This window comes from Oreochromis niloticus, linkage group LG6, assembly GCF_001858045.2.
Source record: "Oreochromis niloticus isolate F11D_XX linkage group LG6, O_niloticus_UMD_NMBU, whole genome shotgun sequence".
NCBI lineage: Eukaryota > Metazoa > Chordata > Actinopteri > Cichliformes > Cichlidae > Oreochromis > Oreochromis niloticus.
This window is the reverse complement of record NC_031971.2, coordinates 36408156-36429248: the sequence shown is the minus strand read 5'-3', so window position 1 is coordinate 36429248 and position 21093 is coordinate 36408156. Positions and strand designations below refer to the sequence as shown.

At 40.2% G+C, this 21093-nt stretch overlaps 1 protein-coding gene across 13 annotated transcripts in view; it reads left to right on the top strand.

Annotated features, from left to right (window-relative positions):
• Positions 1–897: 897 nt before the first annotated feature.
• The window catches only part of ctnnd1 (catenin (cadherin-associated protein), delta 1), a 32525-nt gene continuing 12329 nt past the window's right edge, over positions 898–21093 (top strand). For 5 of the 13 annotated variants that reach the window (XM_003448035.5, XM_013273015.3, XM_013273009.3 and 2 more), the window contains exons 1-11: positions 917–1035; positions 10119–10266; positions 13544–13618; positions 13710–13835; positions 14059–14348; positions 14467–14557; positions 14840–15030; positions 15108–15360; positions 16154–16225; positions 18215–18365; positions 20389–20590. In XM_003448035.5, the coding sequence (XP_003448083.2) occupies positions 10126–10266; positions 13544–13618; positions 13710–13835; positions 14059–14348; positions 14467–14557; positions 14840–15030; positions 15108–15360; positions 16154–16225; positions 18215–18365; positions 20389–20590 (1592 nt within the window). In that variant the 5' untranslated portion in view covers positions 917–1035; positions 10119–10125. The other 8 variants (XM_025908035.1, XM_013273017.3, XM_013273016.3 and 5 more) reach the window with 8 other exon arrangements.

Genomic DNA, 21093 nt, shown 5'->3' with positions numbered 1-21093 from the left:
AAATAAATAAATTTAGTGAATTTAAAATACCTACGTTCTTTTTTTCCCATCACTTTACAGGCACTGTTTTCTTGCAAAGTAGGATGAGTATGATGATGTAGCAGGTTTACCTTTACTAAAGGTTTATTTAGTTTTTTTCAGGCCTGAAAAGTTGATGGGATACTGCCATCACCCTGCCAGACAGATGGGTACTGTGGTCACCCAACTTTGTGAACACGAACAAGGCGATGTAGAGTTTTACATTGATACCAGTGGTACGTCAACTAAGAATCTCAGATGAGGTTGAATCTTTCAAGTTCAGAGGTAAAGCTTTCTGAAAATTTTGTGAGCACAACAATTCAAGAAAGCTCTGATCTAGGATTTCCAAATTGACACCATAAGTATGTCTAATAAAAGTCTCTTAAAAATGGAAACTTCAAGGCTGGAGGTCAAGGTTTCTGAAAATCTTGTGAATAAATCGCTAATTCCTAAGAAGTTAATGCAATCGTTTTTTAAACCCCTTCAAGTAAAAGGGAAATGTAATTAAAGGGGAAAAATGACAAAAATCTTCCAAATATAACATTATAACTATAACATTATGACCACATGAGGGCAACAGCAGAACACCAAAAATGTCACCTGCAGTATTGGAGGCTAAAATATCATAGAATTTGTGTTAATTTTACTGATTGAAAGTTGACAGATTGACTGAAAGTTCACTGGCTGGAGCGAGTTCCCATGGAAATTCCTTTTTTTTGTTCCTTTATAATGGAAGAGAGCAAATTAAATGGAGACAAACAGAAGCTTTTTATATTATTACATGAATAAAATAAATCATTAGTATTGATTTGGAGTCAGACATACAGTGAACAAATATTATTACACCGTTTTTTTTGTTGTTGTTGTTATTACATGAAGCTATCCTGTTCTGTCTGTTCTCCTCGATGCTGCTCTCTTTTTCTCGGGAGCTCGCCCCCACCTCTCCCCCCCAGCAGAGAGGCAGAGCTGAGACAAGTGAACAACAAGCCAAAGCCAGGCAGACAGGAGACTGCATAGGTGGGTGTTTTCCCCGTCTTCATGTTGAGTGCTCTCGCTCCGCGGCGCTCAGTTCGTCTGCTCTCTTTTAGGGCGTACCTTCGACAACGTAGAGGTGGTTTTTGTTGTTTCATCCCAACTCTTTCTGATATTTGGATCGTGTCAGCGCAGGAGCGGCGACAGCGGCAGAGGCTAAGCTAAGCTAGGCCTGAATCTCCCATCTCAAATACTTATGGACTTTGCAAAACAAACCTAACAGTCTCCAGGATCGGTAATGGTTTGTCTTATGGTGTTTGTTTTATTTTATTTTGTTTTACCTTTTGCTCGATGCAAGTGTTTAGGATTTGTTGAAGGCAGATTTTGTTTTTCTTAGTGAACTTGATTGTTGTAGACACAGCGCTAGCAGGCTAGTGAGGCGCAGTAGAAGCTAATTACGTTAGCACTGGCTTGATGAATAACTCCAGTAGAGTGAGGCTCGGGGAAAGTTTAAGAAAACTCACATCATGAACGTATGAACAGGGCTGGAGAGGCAAGGGTATAAAACGTACTGTGCACTCGGTAAACACGGGACTTTGTGGTTTGAATGGTTTGTGGTTTTGGTGAGTTGGAAGGTGTGCAGTGCTGTTACATTACACGTCGAATCTTCTGTTTACGAAAACGGCGAGGTTTTAATGAACAGCTTCGTATTGCCGTTTTTTTCCCCGAGCTAGCTGGGGGGTTATCCAGGGCAGGTGAGAGAGAGAACAAGGAAGTGGGCAGGCACCTGGCTGACTGCATCGTAGCTTTTAGTGGAGTCAAAGTCCAATCTCGGCTTATCAATTTCCTATTATGTTACGCCCATTCTCGGTGGACTCTTGGCGCTTCCAGGTGTTTCAGCGCCTACGGTGTGTGCTTGTGCTTTTAATTTTGTTCATTTTAGTCACTGTTTATTGTTTCTGCAGCTGTCTTTTGATGTGGTTTGCCAGGTAGAGGAGGAGAGAGACGGGATTTGTGGTGCTGGTTGTTGCGGTGGCGGATCAACGGCAGCCAAGGACAAAAGCAAGAACCTGTTGTGTAGGTCTGGACGGGGTGTGGTAAGGTGGCTGGCAGGCAGGCAGGCGGGAAGGTGTGCTGGTTCCTTCATTATTCTGCCCCTTGTGTAGAAGTTTGCGACATAGACGCCTTCTCAATTTACTGTTTTACAGAGGTAAAACAGTGAATTGCCAGAGGGAGCAGATTGGTGTGTGTCCCTGTTTAGAGTGAGCTTTGAGCTTTCAGTTTGCTTCATGTGGCTTCGTTGTGATGTTAAAAAAACATTAATATCACACAGACCAGCATGTAAAGTAACCGAATTGTTGATTTAGTTTGATACAGTCAGCTGATTGGACATGCCTGACATATTCCTGTTCATACCCTACGGGCATATCTGTTTGAGTCTGTTGGGGCAGAGATGGAAGAGATTGTGGACAAGTTTGAACAAGTTGTTTGCTGTGATTTGCCTTCTCTGAAAGATTTAGAAATGAGGGACAGGAAAAAAGAAAAATCAGAAGTTGGGCACTTCTCTTGCCTCCTAACCATGTTGTCTGTGGAGGCTGAAGTCTTGCTACTCAGCCAGTTGTTTTAGCCAGGGCTATCATTTGTGAGCCTCTGTAATGACGGGCTTTCAGAGAAATACCATGGGTGTGTCCCTTTGACTGACACACACACACACACACACACACACACACAAGCTGGGGTTTTCTTATATTTGCTCCTCCTCCATGTCTCCCCACTTATCTCTCTCTTCTTCAGTCTATTTCCAGCAGTCACACCTGCAGTCTGTTTTTATTTAAACTCTGAGCTCTTCAGCTGGGTGTGCATGGGAGATGTGTGATAATGGGTGAAATCAGAGTGTACAGGGTATGACGCTGTGAAGCAAAACAGCCGTACAGCACCCCTCCCTCTGTGCTGGTGGTTATTTTTCTTGGACAGGTTGAGTTTGGTATGCACGTTTATGAACCTCACGACAGCAACTTAGCAAACTTCCGTGTTAAGAAGTGATTGCACTGTTGTTTGCGGTTCACTTGTGGCAAATCTTTACTAATGGCTGAATATTGGATTTTAGTTTGTGTGACCATTTTTTAGTGAATCAGTTGAGAGGGAATGTTTTGCTGCATGCATAATTTCTGTGATTTCTGGTAGTGATATTGACTAATGCTGAATTAAAGCTAAACTGTGTGGGTGAATCTTGAGCAACCTTTACAGGTAGTTTCAGAGATGCACTGATTGGAAAATTGTGGTCCTAACTGTGCAACTCTTTAACAACATTTGGCTGGCAGTTTTGTATCTTTGTAATCTTTTCCACCCCTATTTGTGTGAGAGTAAAATTTGAACATTTAGCCAGTGTGAAGTGATGTGACACAGCAGATAAATATTGTCCACTTGAGATGGGCAAATGTCATCTTTTCTGGATTCAAAAAGCTCGATATATCGGGGCATCCAGAGGCTTAATTAAATCTAGCTCTATCACAGAGCACACAGCAGAATATGATTATTTGATGACATTTAGTTGACTCATGATGAAATAGAATTTAATTTAATTTATAAATGATTGTTGTTAAATTTAATGAGTTCATAGCAGCCAGTTGTCTAAGCTTTGATAACTTAGTGCCAGTTTAGGGAGCAAGTGTTTGAGTGAGTATTTAGATATTGTTTCTAAACGGTCGGTTGTAGGGCTGGGCAATTTATCCATTTTTAATTTCCATTCCATTTTGGATTCCACGGATTAATTAAACAAGATAAAAGAAGTTCTGTTTTGCCCTTCAGCACATCTTTCTCTCTCCCTCCTTTACTTTTGCCACTCCTCTGTGGCAGGTTTATTTCAGTTCACAGTTATTTATTTATGTAGTTTGTTCATTCCAGTTATAACTAAAGTTCAGGGATAGTCACTTCATTTTAAAAAAGGAAAGTGTCTTCTGTTTTAAGTTTAATAAATAGCTCTAAGGTCTGTGAGTAATTGTGTTAAATGTCACTATCAATGACAATTGCTGTACTTAGGATTTTTGCCATAATCGAGCAGCCTCAGTTTGTTCAGAGAGCGGCCTTTTGATTCATTTGGTTTCATTTCTAGTTACCAGCTCTATTTATTAATGTCAGGAAGGTTTAGTCAGCTTTGGTGGCAAGGAAAGGCGAGCTAACGCAGATGGAAATGATTCTGTTCTGTGACATAAACTAGAGCTAAAAGAAATTTAAATTATTATTTTTTTCACTGTTTTCTTGTCTTTTCTGCAATTAGCATGCAGGCTGCACTGGTTGTAGAGGATGTTGTTGTTCAGTTAATTACTAATTAATTAACTGACCTCTACTGGCTTTGTATTAAACCAAGCAGGTTGAGGTCGCTCATCCATCTGTTTTATATGATTAATGTGTTGGACTCAAAGTGCATTCTTGGAATTGTTAAAAATTTTTTAACTTTGACTTAATAAATAACAAATATGACAAAAATAAAAATTGTATTACTTGATACCACCTTTTATAGTATAAGTAGAGGTAAGTGATATGTAGTTGTTAAAGTAATGCTGCTTTTGAGACTAAGCAGTACAACAAAAATGTATTACAGTGACTAATGGCATCCTATCAGTATCAGGGTTTTTCCTGGTTCAAAATGAGCCTTTGAAGGGCAGCTACACATGCAACCGCAATTGGTCTGCATGTAGTTAACACAAAGAGTCTGTTACCCGATTTAACAGACGTCTGTGCATTTTCCTGTCATTTTTAGCCATTTGATAAATATTATTTTATGCGTGATTAAATGAAACCCCACCTGCCAAAAAAATCAGTGCTGGGTTTTTGTTTTTTTCGTGTTTTTCCTTTGGGGCAAGGCCAATAACTCCCAAAAACTGGTGGTATCATATCTGTAGTCTTAGCTCCAGCTTGACGTCCACATATTTGAACTTACTCGCTCATTTTTAGACTCGAGCTGCAGTTAAAAGGCCCTCCGCTCAAATGGGGCTGCACGTTTCCTTCTCACCAAGAATAGTACGCTGGTGTTGTGCAGATTGGGCAGCTGGCCTTGTGGTGGTCCCTGCAAAGTGTGTGTGGGTGTGTGTGAATGTGTGCTCTCCACAGTGTGCCCACGCTGTACACCACATGGTGGGCTGTTTATACGCGCGTGTGTGTGTGTGTGTGTGTGTGTGTGTGTGTGTGTGTGTGTGTGTGTGTGTGTGTGTGTGTGTGTGAAGAGGGGGTGGTTCTACTTTGATGGGAAAGGTGGTAGTAGTTGGATGTGAGCCAAGGCTACACAAAAAAAGGAACAACTAAACTAACACACACGGGCCAAATCTCCGAGTGACCATTCAAATGAGGCTGAGTCAGCGGAGTATTTGGCCAAGCCACAACAGCATTTTACCAAAGCTTCACCTCAGCTGTGTGTGTGCGCATAGACAGGAACAGGGTGTATTTCAGCCTTCCACAACCACCAGTGACTAACTCCCTCAAATAGAAGTGATAGCATATGATAATAAGGCAATTCTCCAGACTAACAAACTGTTAGCGAGTTTTCAGTCAGTAGTGGACACAAACTGTGTGTGCGCGTGTGTGAGTGTTGTGTGGTAGCTCTGGCTGAGTAGTAAGTGGTTTAGCAGTGTAATTCTGAGTCTATCCCATTAGCAGATACAATTTAGCGTTGCTGCTAATGGCCTTACAGTAGATTACAAAAGCATAATGGCCAGACTTTAAGTGGCAAAAGCCATTAAACTTTAAGAAGGAACTACTTCCCGCCTCAAGAATGTTAGTGGTGTGGCCCTCATGGCTGCAGAGGCCGTGTGCATCTGAAAGTCCATTACACTGAGGTGCAGTCCTCATCCGTGCTAACAAAAAGTGTTGATGTTTTTGACAAAGCCTCAAAGAACATATCCTAAACCATAGCGTTATCTGGTTTGTGTGATGTTAGTTGAGTTCCATTTTCTGTAATGCCGGGTTCAGATAATTGTCAGAGTTTAGGCAAATACGTAGTAATAATGTGATGCCTTTTTGTGTCTGTAAGACATGACAGACTGCTCCCTGAAAAAAAAAAAACATCAGGAAGGAGCCTGTGTCGTACCATTTTACAGTTCCACTTAGGTGCTACAGCAACATCACTTTTCTTTGGTTATGGTTCAGATTAAATTATGATCACATGATGAGACCTATAACATCCATCTGTTTATCCATTTTCTTTCACTTTCCTGGTTCAGGAGTGCTGGAGCCTATTGCTGCTGTCATAGGGTGAAAGGCAGGACACGCCCTGAACAGGTTACCAGGCTGTCACAGGGCTAACATAGTTCTTGTTATTATTGCCTCTAGGGAAAAGTAAGATACGAGGCAAATTCATATTCTGAAAGCTGATGTGTGAAGTGAACCGCAGTTCATCTGTAATGTTCAGCTGAGTGGTGCAAAAAGATCCCTACACTAAAACTGTTCAGGCTTAGAGAAAGAGAAATGGCTTTCTGACAGGGATGTTGCCACCCTCGAGACCATACAGCATTACCAGCAATGTATTCCATGCCTGTTGGCTCACCTAGTCTCCTGTTACCATTAGTTGTTGAATGTTGCTGCTTAGTTAGTACTAGAAATACCAGTTTAATAAAATAAGCAAATAATTAATTTAACAATGTACAAATTTCTAAGATGTTGCGCAGCTACTTGTGGGAACACCTGTCTCTCTGTGATGCAAAGTTGTAAAGAAGCAAGGTGGAAAGTAGAACTGAGGACAGAAGCTTGGTTGTGGGTTTCTAGAAATTTAGAAAATGGGCACTTGTATTTAGGCTGCGTCAGAGTAGACTGAGAAGAAAACGACTCGACAGGAGCATCGTCGATGCGTGTTATGTTAACCTGCAAGGAAGGGTTCTGGTGCTAGCACTGTGTGTCACAAACTGCACACACAATATCACATTAGTTTGCAGTCTTACGCACAGCTTAGAGTATGATAATCAGAATGTTTGGAATGGGTCTCGACTATATACACAATGCATGTATGGCAGATGTTTAGTGTCGCTTAGTGTTGACTGTTTCCTGAGTGTTCTCTTACTTTCAGACAAGTCGACTGATTGATTTCCTTTGTATTTCTAAGGTTTAAACATCTAAATTTATTTTGAGGAACACTGAGCAGTTGGAATAAATAACTATGAAGTAAACTAATAGACCAGGTAAATGCTAATTGAATTACCTGTTTGGTTGATAGTCACCCACTTATATCAACTAATTAAGGACTGTAATGAATTACTGGGATTATCAACTTCCCTGGCAGAAACTCTGTGACACTAAAACATCTGTTAGTTTGTGAGCCCCGGACGCCCTGATTGGGTTGTAGAAAAAAACAGTGCCTATGCTCCGTTTCCAAGATTTAAATGTTTGTCTGGGGGAAAAACATTGTTGTCGAAGACGGATGAGAGCAGCACAAAAGAAAGAATGAAGGGCTCCCTTTTTAGGACAGCTTCCAACAGCTGGGACAGGATATGACACGCTGAATCTTACTGTGGAATGTATGACAATGGCAGGACGTGTGTGTGCGTGTGTTTTTTGTGCGGCTCATATGCATTTGTTCAGAAATGTGTCTATTTACTTTTCCAGGGAACAAAATTAAACAGCATTAAATTGGCCAAAAGCAGCTGCGTATCTGTTTGAGTATTCAAGGATAAAAGCGGTGTCAGCCAAACTCACTTGCCACCTTTATTTAGTCTCTGACCCACATACACTCACACACTCGCCCTCACACAGATGTGAACACACACTTGTGCTGGTGTAAGTGTGCGCTCGGGCTTTTGACTGGAGTCTTTGTTTGCTCCAAGAGTCTTGTATGTTTGGACGGAGAGCAGATTTGATCTACATGACTCAGTGAACTTTGAGGTACAAAACAGTTTTTGCTCTGGTTTGGAGATGAGCCACACTCATGTCATCTCGTTATTAGACAGACACTGCTGAAGCAATCATCTCCTAAATTCCTCATTCCTTCCTCACCAGTGTCCCTGCTGAGGGTCAGCGTCTCAGAAAAAGGACTTTGTCATTGTCTTAATTTGGGCTAGAAGGACCTTTCCTTTTTATCTTGCCTCTGTAATTTAGGCTTAGGTCATCTGTGGTTTTTCATGATGCATTTCCTTCGCAAAGTCCAAGTTTATGTTTAAAAACCCCCAACAAGTTTTGTACTTACTTTCCTTTGCAGCTACAGCTTTTTTTTTCTTTGCTAGCACTTTTCTCTCTGGCTCAGGATTTATTGCTTACATAAGTAAAAGTTTTATATAAATCTATTGGTTATTTTGAATTGTTTAAGCATGTTGCAGGTTTCATCTGTACTTTGTCAGACACTATTATTTATTTATATTTAAGTAACTGGTAAACCCACCATGGTTGCATAGTTAAAAGCACAGTAGGAGGAGCAGGTAAGTTCTAGTTAAAAAATGCATTTAATTTAAAGTCTGAAAGCCATTCAAGCTTATGTTTCTCTATCTGAGATTCTCATAGTGTGACTATTAATGAGATTGTGGCAGAAATAGACTTGAACATTGGAACTTTTATGTATTTTTTTTTAATGAAGCAGGATAATGAAAAGCACTAAAGAAGCAAACATCTTAAACTGATCTAGAGACTCGAGCAAGAACTAAAGGCAGTTTTTTATTAGGTAATTTGTGTATGGGAAGCATCCCTTCAGGACTGCTTTCAAGGATGTTTTTGGTAAGAGTAGCAAATACCTGCGTTGGAGTGGTTACTTCTGAGTGAGGGTTTTTATGCCTTTCCACTGTAAATGCACATGTAATAGGAGCAGATGTAATGAATGTGGAAAAAATGAGATAATTTTAAAATCACACTTACTGTTGTAATGTAAAATGTTTTTCATGTCTCAATATATTTGTCATCTCTCTCTCTTTTTTACGACTCACACTTAAAATGAGACCTATTATAGCAGAGATGATGCTTTATTTTAGCTTTAAGTGAGTGGATGTGATTGATGTGTTACACTTGGGCTTACAGTTTCAGCTTTTTAATAACCTTTTAGAGTGTACATGCACTTTGAGGGTTGCTATTTTAAATTGTTTGTTATGAAATGATTGTTTTACTGGTAAAGCTGCATGTGGGGCATTAACTAAAACGATTTGGAGCCTCCTTGTTTAACACATCAGCAAACTATGGCAAAGCATATCCTATTAGCAATATTAGACCAGACTCCCTTTAGAGTAATTGTGTAATAGCGCTATACAAATACAGGCCATTTACCATTTAATAGATACAAAGGTGGTCAGTCAGAATTGGAAAAGTGGTAGGGTCTTGTCCCACAATCCATACAATAATTTAACAGGTAAATCAATGAGTTTAAATACAGAGGAATTGTCTAGGTAATTTGCATGTATTCATCATTGTCATGCCAGTACTGAACAGTGCTTTCACACATGTTGCATTTTTCCTTCATCAGGGATGCAGGCCTTTCTGTCATCTCCTTGCTGTGGAGGTCACACCCTGAGAGTTTTAAACACCTCAGGCTTTTTAAATTTAGTTTAACTTGCTGGCGTGACTCTTGTCTCATGATATCTCCTCTCTCTGCTCTCGCACTCATCTCCCTCTTCCTTTCTCACTTCATCTGCATTTTTGGAGTGAGGAAGTGCTAACAAGCTCCACACGCTGCAGCTGAAAACACGCTGTAATTCTCTCTCTCATCATGCATCGCGCTTATTATTTTTAACCCAGCATAGGAGTAGGTGGAGGGGGAAAAGGAAAAAGAAAAAGGTGATGGGAGCTTTCATCCATGGCTGCTTTGCTGGTTCCACCTTGTTTGAATTGAATAATCTTTTTTTTAATGAAATAAGTATGCTTTCTTTTTACTGCTCATCCTTGCGGCATTTCTCACACATGCTCCAACTTAAATCACGTTTTCTCGCTCCTGTTCCCTCGTTGATCTCGCCTCGCTTTGCCTCCCTGCGTCAGCTCCAGCTGCTTTTTAGCCTTTAAATATCAACTTCATTAGCACTTCCCAGATATACTGTGCCAGCTCTTCTTTTATGTTTTGTACTTGGGTGATTCTGTCTGTTCTTTGTTAAATCCTGGTGTTGGTTGAATCTGATCTTGCTCTCTGGTGTTGACTCTGTCCTATCCTTTCCTGTCCTGTGCTCTGCTCTCAGCGTGTGAATGGAGCAGTGTGCGAGTACGGCCTCCCTGCTGGCCTCGGTGCGGGAGCAGGAGAGGCAGTTTGAGATGCTGAGCCGAGCTCTGGAGGAGGAGCGGAGGTCGTGTGCTGGCACCTTGCCCCGCCCCCTCCCCAACATGCAGGTAACACCAAACAAACCCCGCCCTTACCACCACCATCCCTCACGCATTGTTTTCCATCGAAACACCCCTTGGATTCATCTGTAATCTGAGCAAGTTTCATCCTCACGGTCACCCCATCCTCTCTGTGTGGACTGGCTGAAATCTAAACCATGCCAGGGGTTAAACATACCTCCTCTCTGGGTTTAATCTAACTGGACTCTTGATAACTGCTTGAATTCTGCTTGAGTTTTCGAACTTAAAAGTTAAGTCAAGCGAAGATGCTTTTCAGTAAAGTCTTCCGAGGAGGTATTTTACACCTGCTGTTTCTTCTCGCAGCTTTTGATCACACTTTTCGTCCTATCATCCATCTGTCCTGTTCTACATTTCCTCAGTAAACCACCTGTTCCTCATTCAATATAAGTCTAATCATCCTCATCATCATGTCCTTCCATCAACCTTACAAACCCAATATGTTTGCATGCAGAACGTCTTGTTTGATATTTTGTCTTTGTTTTTTTTTTTGTTTTTTTTCTTTCTTCATTCATTTTCAGTTGAAATGAAATTAAAGTCTGAGAAGACAAACAAACGAAAAAGTTTTTAAAAAATTTATAAATCCACTATTTTTACCAACTTAAGTAATCATGTTAAATAATGTTCATCCTAGTATTGGCTAAAGTAACTGTGCCAGTGAGACTAATGCATTATTACATTTATCAGACATCTCAGGGGGAAATTGAAATAAAAAAATAAATACAAGTTATAAGGTGTAACTTGGTTGCAATGTTTTACAAAATAACTGCAACTTGTTTGCAGAGTTGCCAGAGGTTTCTTCCTGTTAAAAGGGAGTTTTTTCCTTCCCACTGTTGCCAAAGCACTTGCTCATAGGGGGCCAAATGATTGTTGGGGTTTTCTCTGTATTACTCTAGGGCCTTTGCCTTACAATATAAAGGCATCTATCAGTTGTACTGATTTATATATTTTTAAAAAAAAAAGGAAAAATATCCATCCAGCCATCTTCTTCTGCTTATCTGGGGCCGGGTCGCGAGGGCAGCAGCCTAAGCAGTGAAGCCTAGACCAGATTGGGCTTCTAATAGAAAGATATATAAATATAAAAATTGGATAGTGCGCTTATTTAGCCTTTAGAGAGCAGTGTAATTTGTAAGAGAAGGGATTTCCAGAGTAGCCTGTGGATATAAGTTATCAGCTAATGTTTGCAAATGCAAGCTAAACTGACAACAACCTTTGGTTTCAAGATTGTGTTTTAGCTAATCCATTAAATCCATATTTTAACCTTTACATGGACTGCTTACAGCAGGGCTGTCCAACTCCAGGCCTGCAGGGCCGGTGTCCTGCAGATTTTAGAGGTGTCCTTGATCCAACACAGCTGATTTAAATGGCTGAATGACCTCCTCAACATGTCTTGAAGTTATCCAGAGGCCTGGTAATGAACTAGTCATTTGATTCAGGTGTGCTGACCTGGGTGATATCTAAAACCTGCAGAACACCGGCCCTCGAGGCCTGGAGTTGGACAGCCCTGGCTTACAGCATTTTTCCTGCGTATTAAAATACTCTGCTGTGCCTCCAAAGAAGTTTTGGGTTCCACCAAAGGAAAACTACCAGGATGAGATTTTTTTTTTTCTTCTTTTTTTTTAAACGATCTGAGGTCTGCTTTACTCAAACTAAAAATAAATGGTCCAAAATAACAGGAAAATTATTTATTTTGCCACCTCAGGTAACGTTGACCTCTTTTCCTTTAAAGGTAGGCGAGCTAATCATGCTTACACAGAAGCTTATTGTGATCCAGGAAAACCCCTGTTTACCTGCATATACCCAGACTCTGCTCAAAAATACAGAGAGCAGAACGCTTCCTGTACCAAAAAATATGTCTTACTTACAAATTCTGTGTATTAGTATGCAGATTTTTTTTTTCTGTTTAAAATAATATTTCATTTTGTTATGCCAGAAACAAGACTTCGCCTTTGCAGTAACAACCAGCAGATTACATATGAGACCAATGCCCTGCCTTTCAGTGGGCTGCAGTCAGACTTTGAGTCAGAAATTCTCTGTAAAACTCTTGATTTCCGAGAATGATGCACTCACACACCTTCTTTATCTTTAGAGTCAGTTACTTGTTTCAGAGTGACTTCATGCTCTGAGTTTACCTCACAGACGCCCACGCTTACTCATTCTTTCGCTTTCTGATTGTACAACCATTAGCATGCCTGAAAGAGCAGGTGTGTCCTTGCTCACACTTTTTGGCCCTGAGGAGGCCTGTGCAACATACCAATTAAACTTGGTCTCTTCCTTATTTTCCTTCTGTCTTTTGCCACTGTAGCATGTTGGCATGCTTTCAGTGGGACGCGTCTCAGTCCCAGGCTAATAAAGAGCAGTGTGTGTCACAGTGACAGCAGAAGAGAAGTGTAGTCTGTTCTAGTTCTTATCGCTGCTCTGTGTTTATATAGCCCAGAGGCTTTCAACATGCCTCTGCCACTTTCTCAAGGCAGCGCACTACAACCTCAGTCTTTACTGACAAGTTCCCACACGCTCGCCTCTGCTCGGTACTTTCTGATCTTCTCTCTGCCTGAGCCTTCATCACAAGGCTGTTTTGCTTATCTACGTGTTGCCTGTAAGAGCTTGGCTGCAGTTTTATTGCACCTCTAACCAGCACATTTTTCAGCATGGTGTTCACATCTTTTCTTGTGTAAATTTGAGACTACAGCTTTTCTATCAGTATGACGCATATTTCTAAATCAGGGTTGGGCAATTAACCTCCTGGTTGTGTCCTTGTAGTGAAGATTGACCTGCTGTAGTAACAGAGATAGGGCTCCATCTGTGGCTGGAAGGGGAAGTACACCACACCCATTGCCACTCCTGGACAGGCAATGTGGATGGTGGTGACTTGCATGAGGAAGTCTGATTTCTACAAGTCTAGTTTTCTTCACCTGTTCTCTCTACCATCACATTCATTATATATATATATATATATATATATATATATATATATATATATATCTTTTTTTTGTGAAAATAGGTATTAGATTTAAGCCTTCTATGACTTGATTGACCTAGATTAATGGTATAAGTTAAAATGAAAGTTGGCGATGGTTGCAACTCTTTCGCTTTTGTTTTTTGTTTGTTTTGCATGTGTATGTATTGCATATTGCTCAATATATGTGGAAAACCTGCTCTGTCAGTAGTGTTGTCAATGTTTGCTCATGGCTACATACATTCCTCTTTCATTTAGTTTGTGTGTTGGGCCATGTCATGTGTAATTTTTCTTCTTCCTCTATTTCTACAGAACGGCCGCATTCCTTGTGATGCAGACATAGAAAGGCTGACATTGAACGAGGGTTACATCAACGGGACACATCACGTAAGCACCTTTCAGATAGTGTTGATCCAGGGTTACTGAGTGTGTAACCTACATTTGAAGCTTACTCTGAAATGTATCCAAATGTGTGCAGTTCAGGATGGAGCCTGGTCAGGTGGTGCAGGAGACATTCACGGTGGAGGAACAACCCCAGGAGATGCCACCTATTGTGTCTGTGGAGACCAGTGAAGATGGGACAACAAAGCGTACAGAAACCACAGTAAGAGCTAGATGCTAATAGTAGTCACTTGTTGCGAAGGAGTTTCCAGCTGTAACACAAGGGGAAGAGTGGCATTCTGGCCAAACTGGTTCATTCTTGTTTTTGTTCTAGTTTGTTGCAAGGTTTGCTTTGGATGCTATCTCTGTAAAGCAGAGAAGTTCATACTTGTAATTATTCAGCATTGATACCTCATCTCTTTACTGTCTTGTCATCCCCTTTTAAGGTAAAGAAAGTAGTAAAGACTACCACCACCCGCACAGTCATCCCTTCTGTGTCAGACACACTGTCAGTGGATGGTGGAGGCTCTGTGACAGGTGGATACACTACACCCGCGGACCGAATCTACAGGCAGGGCCCTGGAGTTCCTGTGCCAATGGACTACCCCACTCAAACTGTGCCCCGAAACTACCACTACGGACCTCCAGTGGGACCTTATGACGACTACCGCACTGGACCTCCATCTGAGGTCTATACAAGCCTCAACAGGGGAGCTCACATGGATGATCGCTACAGGTAACATGTTCAATGAAATTCCTGTTTATCTAGGCTTCAAGGCATGCAGATTGTTTTAAAACTTTTCCATGATAATGTTTTATCTCATTGTCAACCTCCTCCTCCTCCTCCTTTCCAGACCGGTTCATCCAGATGGGTATAGGACTCTAGATCCCAACTACAGAGCCCCCAGTAGGAACCAGTTGGACCCCTATGCTGCTCAGCCACAGGTGTGTTAAGCAATCATTGCTCAATTTACTCTGGCACGTCTGTCTTGCCGGAATTTTACTTTGCGGGAATTTTACAAACGACACATTTTTCTGGCGAGGGAGCGAGAACATAAGAATGAATTCAAAACTGTCTCCAACAATCCCTTCCCACCAATCAATTGTACTTTTATCATAATGTGTATGTCTGAGTTTCCAAGCTCAGACACAAGCCATTGAAAATCTATTTTGGAGTGCAGCCATAGTTTCAGTTGTTTTTGGATCACAATCTTTGTCTCTGTGTAGGTTGGGCCTATGGGAAGTGGTATGGAGCTTTCCTCCATTCCAAGGTTTGTTCCAGAGCCATACGGTCTGGAGGATGACCAACGCAGCATGGGCTATGATGAGCCCGACTATGGCATGGGACCTCCAATGCATTACAGCACTGTGCCACGCAACCCCCATGCTTACCCTCGTGCACCGCCTCGCAGGACCGGGTAAGTTGTGTGATCTTTGATTTTCCGTAATATATTTTAGTGTCAGCCTTTACAGATCTCTTCCTTTTTCCTCTCAGGAGCTATGAGGGCCTCTTGGATGGCGACATGAGCGGTGCAGGAGATTACTACTGGGGTGGTGGTGCGCCGCTGGCTCAGGGTGAAAGAGGGAGCATGGCTTCATTGGACAGCACTCTAAGGAAAGGCCCAGGCCCCGGTGGCTGGCGTCAGCCAGAGTTGCCTGAGGTCATCGCCATGCTCAACTACAGGCTGGACCCCGTCAGGAGCAATGCAGCTGCTTATCTGCAGCATCTCACCTATAAGAATGATAAGGTAAAGGATCCGAAAACAATGCAAGCTCGTTTTTTTTCACCGTTATAAAGTTTGTAAGGTTTTATATGTTTATATATTATTTTTTCACTAGATTTATTGTTTCATATTTTTTTTCTCATTTCTCATTATAATGTCAGCTGAATTTGTCCAGGGCTGATTTTTAAGTAGTGGACTTTAAGTTATGTTGACTTCATGACTTGTAGACTTTCCAGTCTCTAAACCATGTGAACCAAAGCCTCCTAAAGCTTACAAAGATTAAAGCTAAGGACATTTCTTGATTTGTAAGCACATCATATCTTTTCAGTTGGTTTTCATCTTTTATAAAGGGGTAGTTTTTATTTCGATTTCGGTGGTAGTTTGCACAGTGCAGGAATGATTGAGACGTGGTTTAAAACAAATGGAACAGACCAGAGCTAAACTTTGAGGATGTCACTAAACTTTAGAAATATAAGCAATGGCAAAATCAGAGGTAATAACTTGTAAAATAGCATGATCTGACAGAGCCATTTTTGATTGTTCCAAGGGCTTAAGAAGTATTTTGTTTTGTATTTTGTGTGCATGCTTTTTCCCCTCAATGTTGATGGGAAATTCCCTCACAGATTAAAATACTTGTGGTTTTTATTGTCTTTTCAATGATTTTTCAGTGTCTCTCACTTGTTACCCTGTATCCTTGTTTTGGTCCCTTGCTTGTCTATTCATTCTTGATTTAATAATTGTTTTGCATGGTTTCTATTTAAATAATATAACAAATCCCCATTCACACTATTGCTGTGTCCCTCCTTTTTATTTTCAGGTGAAGTCCGATGTGCGTCGTCTGAAAGGCATTCCAGCACTGGTTTCTATGCTCGACAACCCACACAGAGAGGTCAGTTTGCTGTTTTTCTCCAAGGCTTTCTGTTCACTCTTTGCTGTTCTGGAAGTTTGTTATGATTGGGCTAAAAGTGAAGCTTAAGGGATGAAGTGTATTTTAAACTGTGAGGACAAGGTGAACTGTAGATTTACCTGTAATACCAAATGAATGTGAACTATAAACAAGCAGCATGTATTGGACTTCAAATCCTGGAGGGCGACAGTTGTTCTAAATCCGGTTTTGGCCGAAACATTCAGTGGTTTTTCTTCAGTTCCCTTTCATTTCGGTCTAGTTGTGGCAAAATTTTGCTGATGTTTGTAAGGGCACTACCAAGGAAACCACATCATGCATTCCAGTCCCGAGGCAAAGAAGCATCTTAATTTCACATTTCATGCTCCGTGGCCAGTGACAGGTTTGTAGTCTGGTGTGTGTGTGAGATAACTTGCTGACTGAGGAAATGGGTCACTCAGCAACTGCATCTTCTAAACATTTGAAAGTGGTTTTAAAGAGTCCATCCAATAAGTTTGTGTGTATGGAAAAACGAGTCCACATTAAGTATAATATAATGAAAAAATGGTCCAGGAATGCAGACTATTATAACTTTCAAAGCAACAGCGGAGAAAAAATTCTAGGATGTTTGTTAACTTAGTGGAAATAAAGTGGAAGTATTGCCTTTTTCCTTTTTATTTTTTTTCACCACTATTGATTATAACTCAGATACAAATGTTCTAATGCTGCAAACAATTGTGCAGTTCTTCTTTTTCTGTAGGTTTTTACATTATTAGCCATACATTTATTATTAAATAATACATACAAGTATTAATACAGACAAAATGCACAAAACAAAGTGATAGGTGAGGTATTATGGCAGTAATAAATACTATTATACAGGTATTGTATATTTGTGGGCCATAATTATCATGTTGTAAATATCTGATATTCTAACCAATAAGTACTGTGATAAAGGTGGATGCTCAAATTGAAGGTGCCTAGTTTGAAATGTAGGTCACTTCTCTTGGATAAGTTGAGTAGCTAGCTTGTGGTCCTCTCCAATGATGATTCTTTCTTGTTGTCAGAAAGAATTGTAGCCACATGAAAGTGAAATTAAGAGGCTGTTTGCATTTTAACCACAATAGAAACACATTTAGAAATAGAAATATAACACAATTACAAATAGAATGTCTTTATGCAGATAAACTGTTAGCTTAGTTTGCTACCATCTTTTACTTTAGCAGCTTTAGACATACTTTGTATTTTTTACTTAAGGCTACATACATCAGCCACACCTTCTGTTGTTGTAATACCGGTGTTCTGAGAAACTGTCCTACTTTGGCAAATCGCCCTACCCGTATGATAATGTGACAGTGACCTCTGACTAACCCTAACCATAACAAATATTCACTATTGCTTTAAAAAATGAAGTAAATTTGGGTTTTGTGTGTGCAGCAAATGCGCAGAAACAACGGGTAGGATGGTTTGTGTGGTAGGATGGATTCCCAGAACACCGGCAGCGTGCATGTGTGTGTCTAAGGGGGAACGTGGGGTACAAAAATATAGGGGTTTTTTTTTTGTGTGTGTGTTTTTGTTTGTTTGTTTTTCCCTAACTCTGAAAAATATTAATATATAAGGATCCAGTAAAAATGAGCAACTGGATAAAAAAAAAAAAAAAAAGGTTCCTTATATAAATAATTAAACCGTGCATCGTGAAAAGTTACGCTAGTGGAGACCAAGGACAAAACTATGAGTCTTGAAATGAGCATAATAGTTCCCCTTTAACATTTCTTTAATGTGTAAATGTGTGCAAAATGCAGCCTGCTAATTTACCGCTAATTGTAGTAATTACTCGTATGAGGAGCTCTGCCAAGACCTATTTAATGTGTGCAGTACAGTTTCGAGGCCATGACTGTTTCTTGCTAGCAATCTCCATGCATTTGAAATCAGTGCATTCAAGTACCACTCCATCGTGGCTGATGGCCCATTAAGCTGTGCTCGTGTATGTTACAGGTTCACTACGCAGCCTGCGGCGCACTAAAGAACATCTCATATGGCAAAGATCAAGACAATAAGATTGCCATCAAGAACTGTGATGGCGTCCCGGCTCTGATCAGGCTGCTGAGGAAGACTCATGACCAGGATCTGACGGATGTTATCACAGGTACATGATGCATAGAGATCCTGGACTCTGTTTTCAGTCTTGTTCAGTGTGGTTGTTTACTTTTGTTAAGGTGGCTATTATTAATTTAATTAATGTGTGACAATTTAGATTTTCATACTAGATAAAGCTGTTGGACAGCTATTGGATATGAATTTGCAACCCAACAGAAGTCATTTAGCCAACTGGCAGCAATCCCGCCAAGAACCATGCAGCTCCCTGCAAAATCTCCAAAATCCTACACCAAGATAAACTTTAATATAAAATGTACACAAAGGAAAGAGAAATTTTGTCAAGTCAGGATTTAAAACAGATTGTCTATTTAAAAAAAGGGTCAAAGTTTGTACTAATACATAAAATAGAACTGTCATACAACCTTATTTAAACTGCATTTTAAATGGGCAATAGGTTATATTGTTGCTTTTCATTGTGCAATCAACATTTATTTCATAATGTTATGGCTGTAGAATTGATGACACTGTCAAGGTTTAACGTGACAGTAACGTTAGCTTCGCTTTCACAGTGCAGCTCTGTCTGCCTCTGGGACCAAATCTCCACATTGCACAACCAAAATAGTAAGTTGGTAGGGCTTTTGTTTTCCATGGAAACTTCTGGTAGCTAAATATGGAAAAACTACCGGGGGGGGAAAAAAAGTCTTCTGTTGCAGGAGGCAAAAAAAAGGGAGTGAGTGATGCAACCAAAGTAAAGCAAATGAACCTTGGACAGGCAATTTCTTGAACCTAAGAGGGATCAAAAGCCACATCAAGTTGGCATTGTGCCAAAAAGAAACAATGTAACTCCTGCTTACTTATTAGCCAGCCTGGTGTTTTTTTTTAAATATTTTTTGGAAGAGCTCTGTTTATTCATTTGCATTCATTCATAGGATTCCTGAGTTTGCAGAAACCTTCAGTACTTTTAAGTTTAAAATACAAGAAGACTTGATGATGATCAAAATATAGTCCACAGGGTATTTCCTGCATATAAAAAATGTTGGCGCACATCGACGACGTTGGCCCTCCCCCACAGAAAATTCACGAAGACTGTGATAAATCTTTAACCAGTGTTTTTAATGTTTAATTTACTCAGGCTTAAACTCAACTTTTTATGATTTAAAAGAAAAACACCTATATTTCTGTTGAGTAAGCCAGCGCAGTCACCCCACAAAGGCCCGCTCGAGCCAAGAAAAACCCTGAACTGATTGTAAGATGTTTGTAAATTTGTGTGGAAATAAAGTGGGTGTATTGCATTTTTCTTATTATCTGTCACACACCATGGTGTTACAGTACTCCAATATTGATGACAACTGTTATAGTAATGTGCTAAAAGCAGTCATTGGGTGATTCCAATCATTTCTGTTGAGTCAGGCAGCTCAGACTCTCTTCCTTGTTCCTTTTGGACCAGTCACGCTTGCATGTGTATGTGTGTGTGTCACCACACAAAGGCTGAGTCCATTATAGTAATAATATATTTGTGCTCTTTTAGAAAAATATATTTGCAAAGTTTTCATAATTTCTCAGTGATATCAGTTGCAGGAAAAAAAGGTGCAGAAATCTAACTGAATCTTCTCGTCTGCTTTGGCAGCAGAAACAAACTTGTACCGGATGCATCTTTGTTTAGTTTGGATTCTTTTTTTTGTCCTTTGCAAGACCACAAATTGCATCAGGAGTGTTTGCACAGGATGCTTTATTTTGAAAATTGAGCATATTCTCTATGTGGTTCCTTACCTCCTTATCTGCTCTGTTGCAGCATCTGTTTAAAATAAAATAAAAAAAATAACAGTTGTAATATAATATGATATAATATAATATAATATACTGGACTTGAGAGTGGACAGCTCCTTCTGAGGCACTGAAAGTAGTATTGTGGTGGTGTTGTTTTGGCTTTCAGCTCTAGTGTAGTACATGGGTTGTCTTTTAGATTTTACACAGCTTTTTACCACATACACTGTTCATGGATGAGACAAATACAAATGCTCTAACCTGCAGGTTGTGTTGTAAATTTCAGTTTTATATTTTATTGTGTTAAGGAACGCTGTGGAACTTATCGTCTCACGATTCTGTGAAAATGGAGATCGTGGATCATGCATTGCACGCCCTCTCCGACGAGGTGATGGTTCCCCATTCAGGCTGGGAGCGAGGGAGCAACGGAGCAGGTGGTGGGGAGGAAAACTGCAAGCCCAGACATCTTGAATGGGAGACGGCCCTCACCAACACAGCAGGCTGCCTGAGGTATGGAGCAAAGGAAGGATGGAAGCAACATTAGAGAAGCATGATATAGTGGAGATGGAAGAAGAGAGGTTTATGTAGCTGGGAAAAGAAAGTGGAAAGTTGCCAGGTCAACAGATTGACAGAGCAGTGGGATGTGTGAGGGAGGATGGAAGCAATGATGAGCTAACAGAGCAGAAGAGCAGGAAATGCATCATGGAGTAGGCATAGTGAAGATGGAGAATGATGGTAGAGTCATAATAAAAAAATACTGAAGACAAATGTCTTCAGTCAGATTAAACTCAAAATGATTTTCTTTTTAAAAAAAAATCAGAGCTCTATTTACTTGGTCTTTATAAGATGCTAGGTGTAAATGCATACATGTGTAGTAGAAGTATGTTTTAATTAAAACTATCTTTTCTGTAGAAGGAAATGAATAAGTAACAAAAACTCCAAGCAGATTCAAAAATTCAGACTTAAAAAAGTGAGTATATTAGAGTGATGCATCTAAGATATTTTTCATGTTA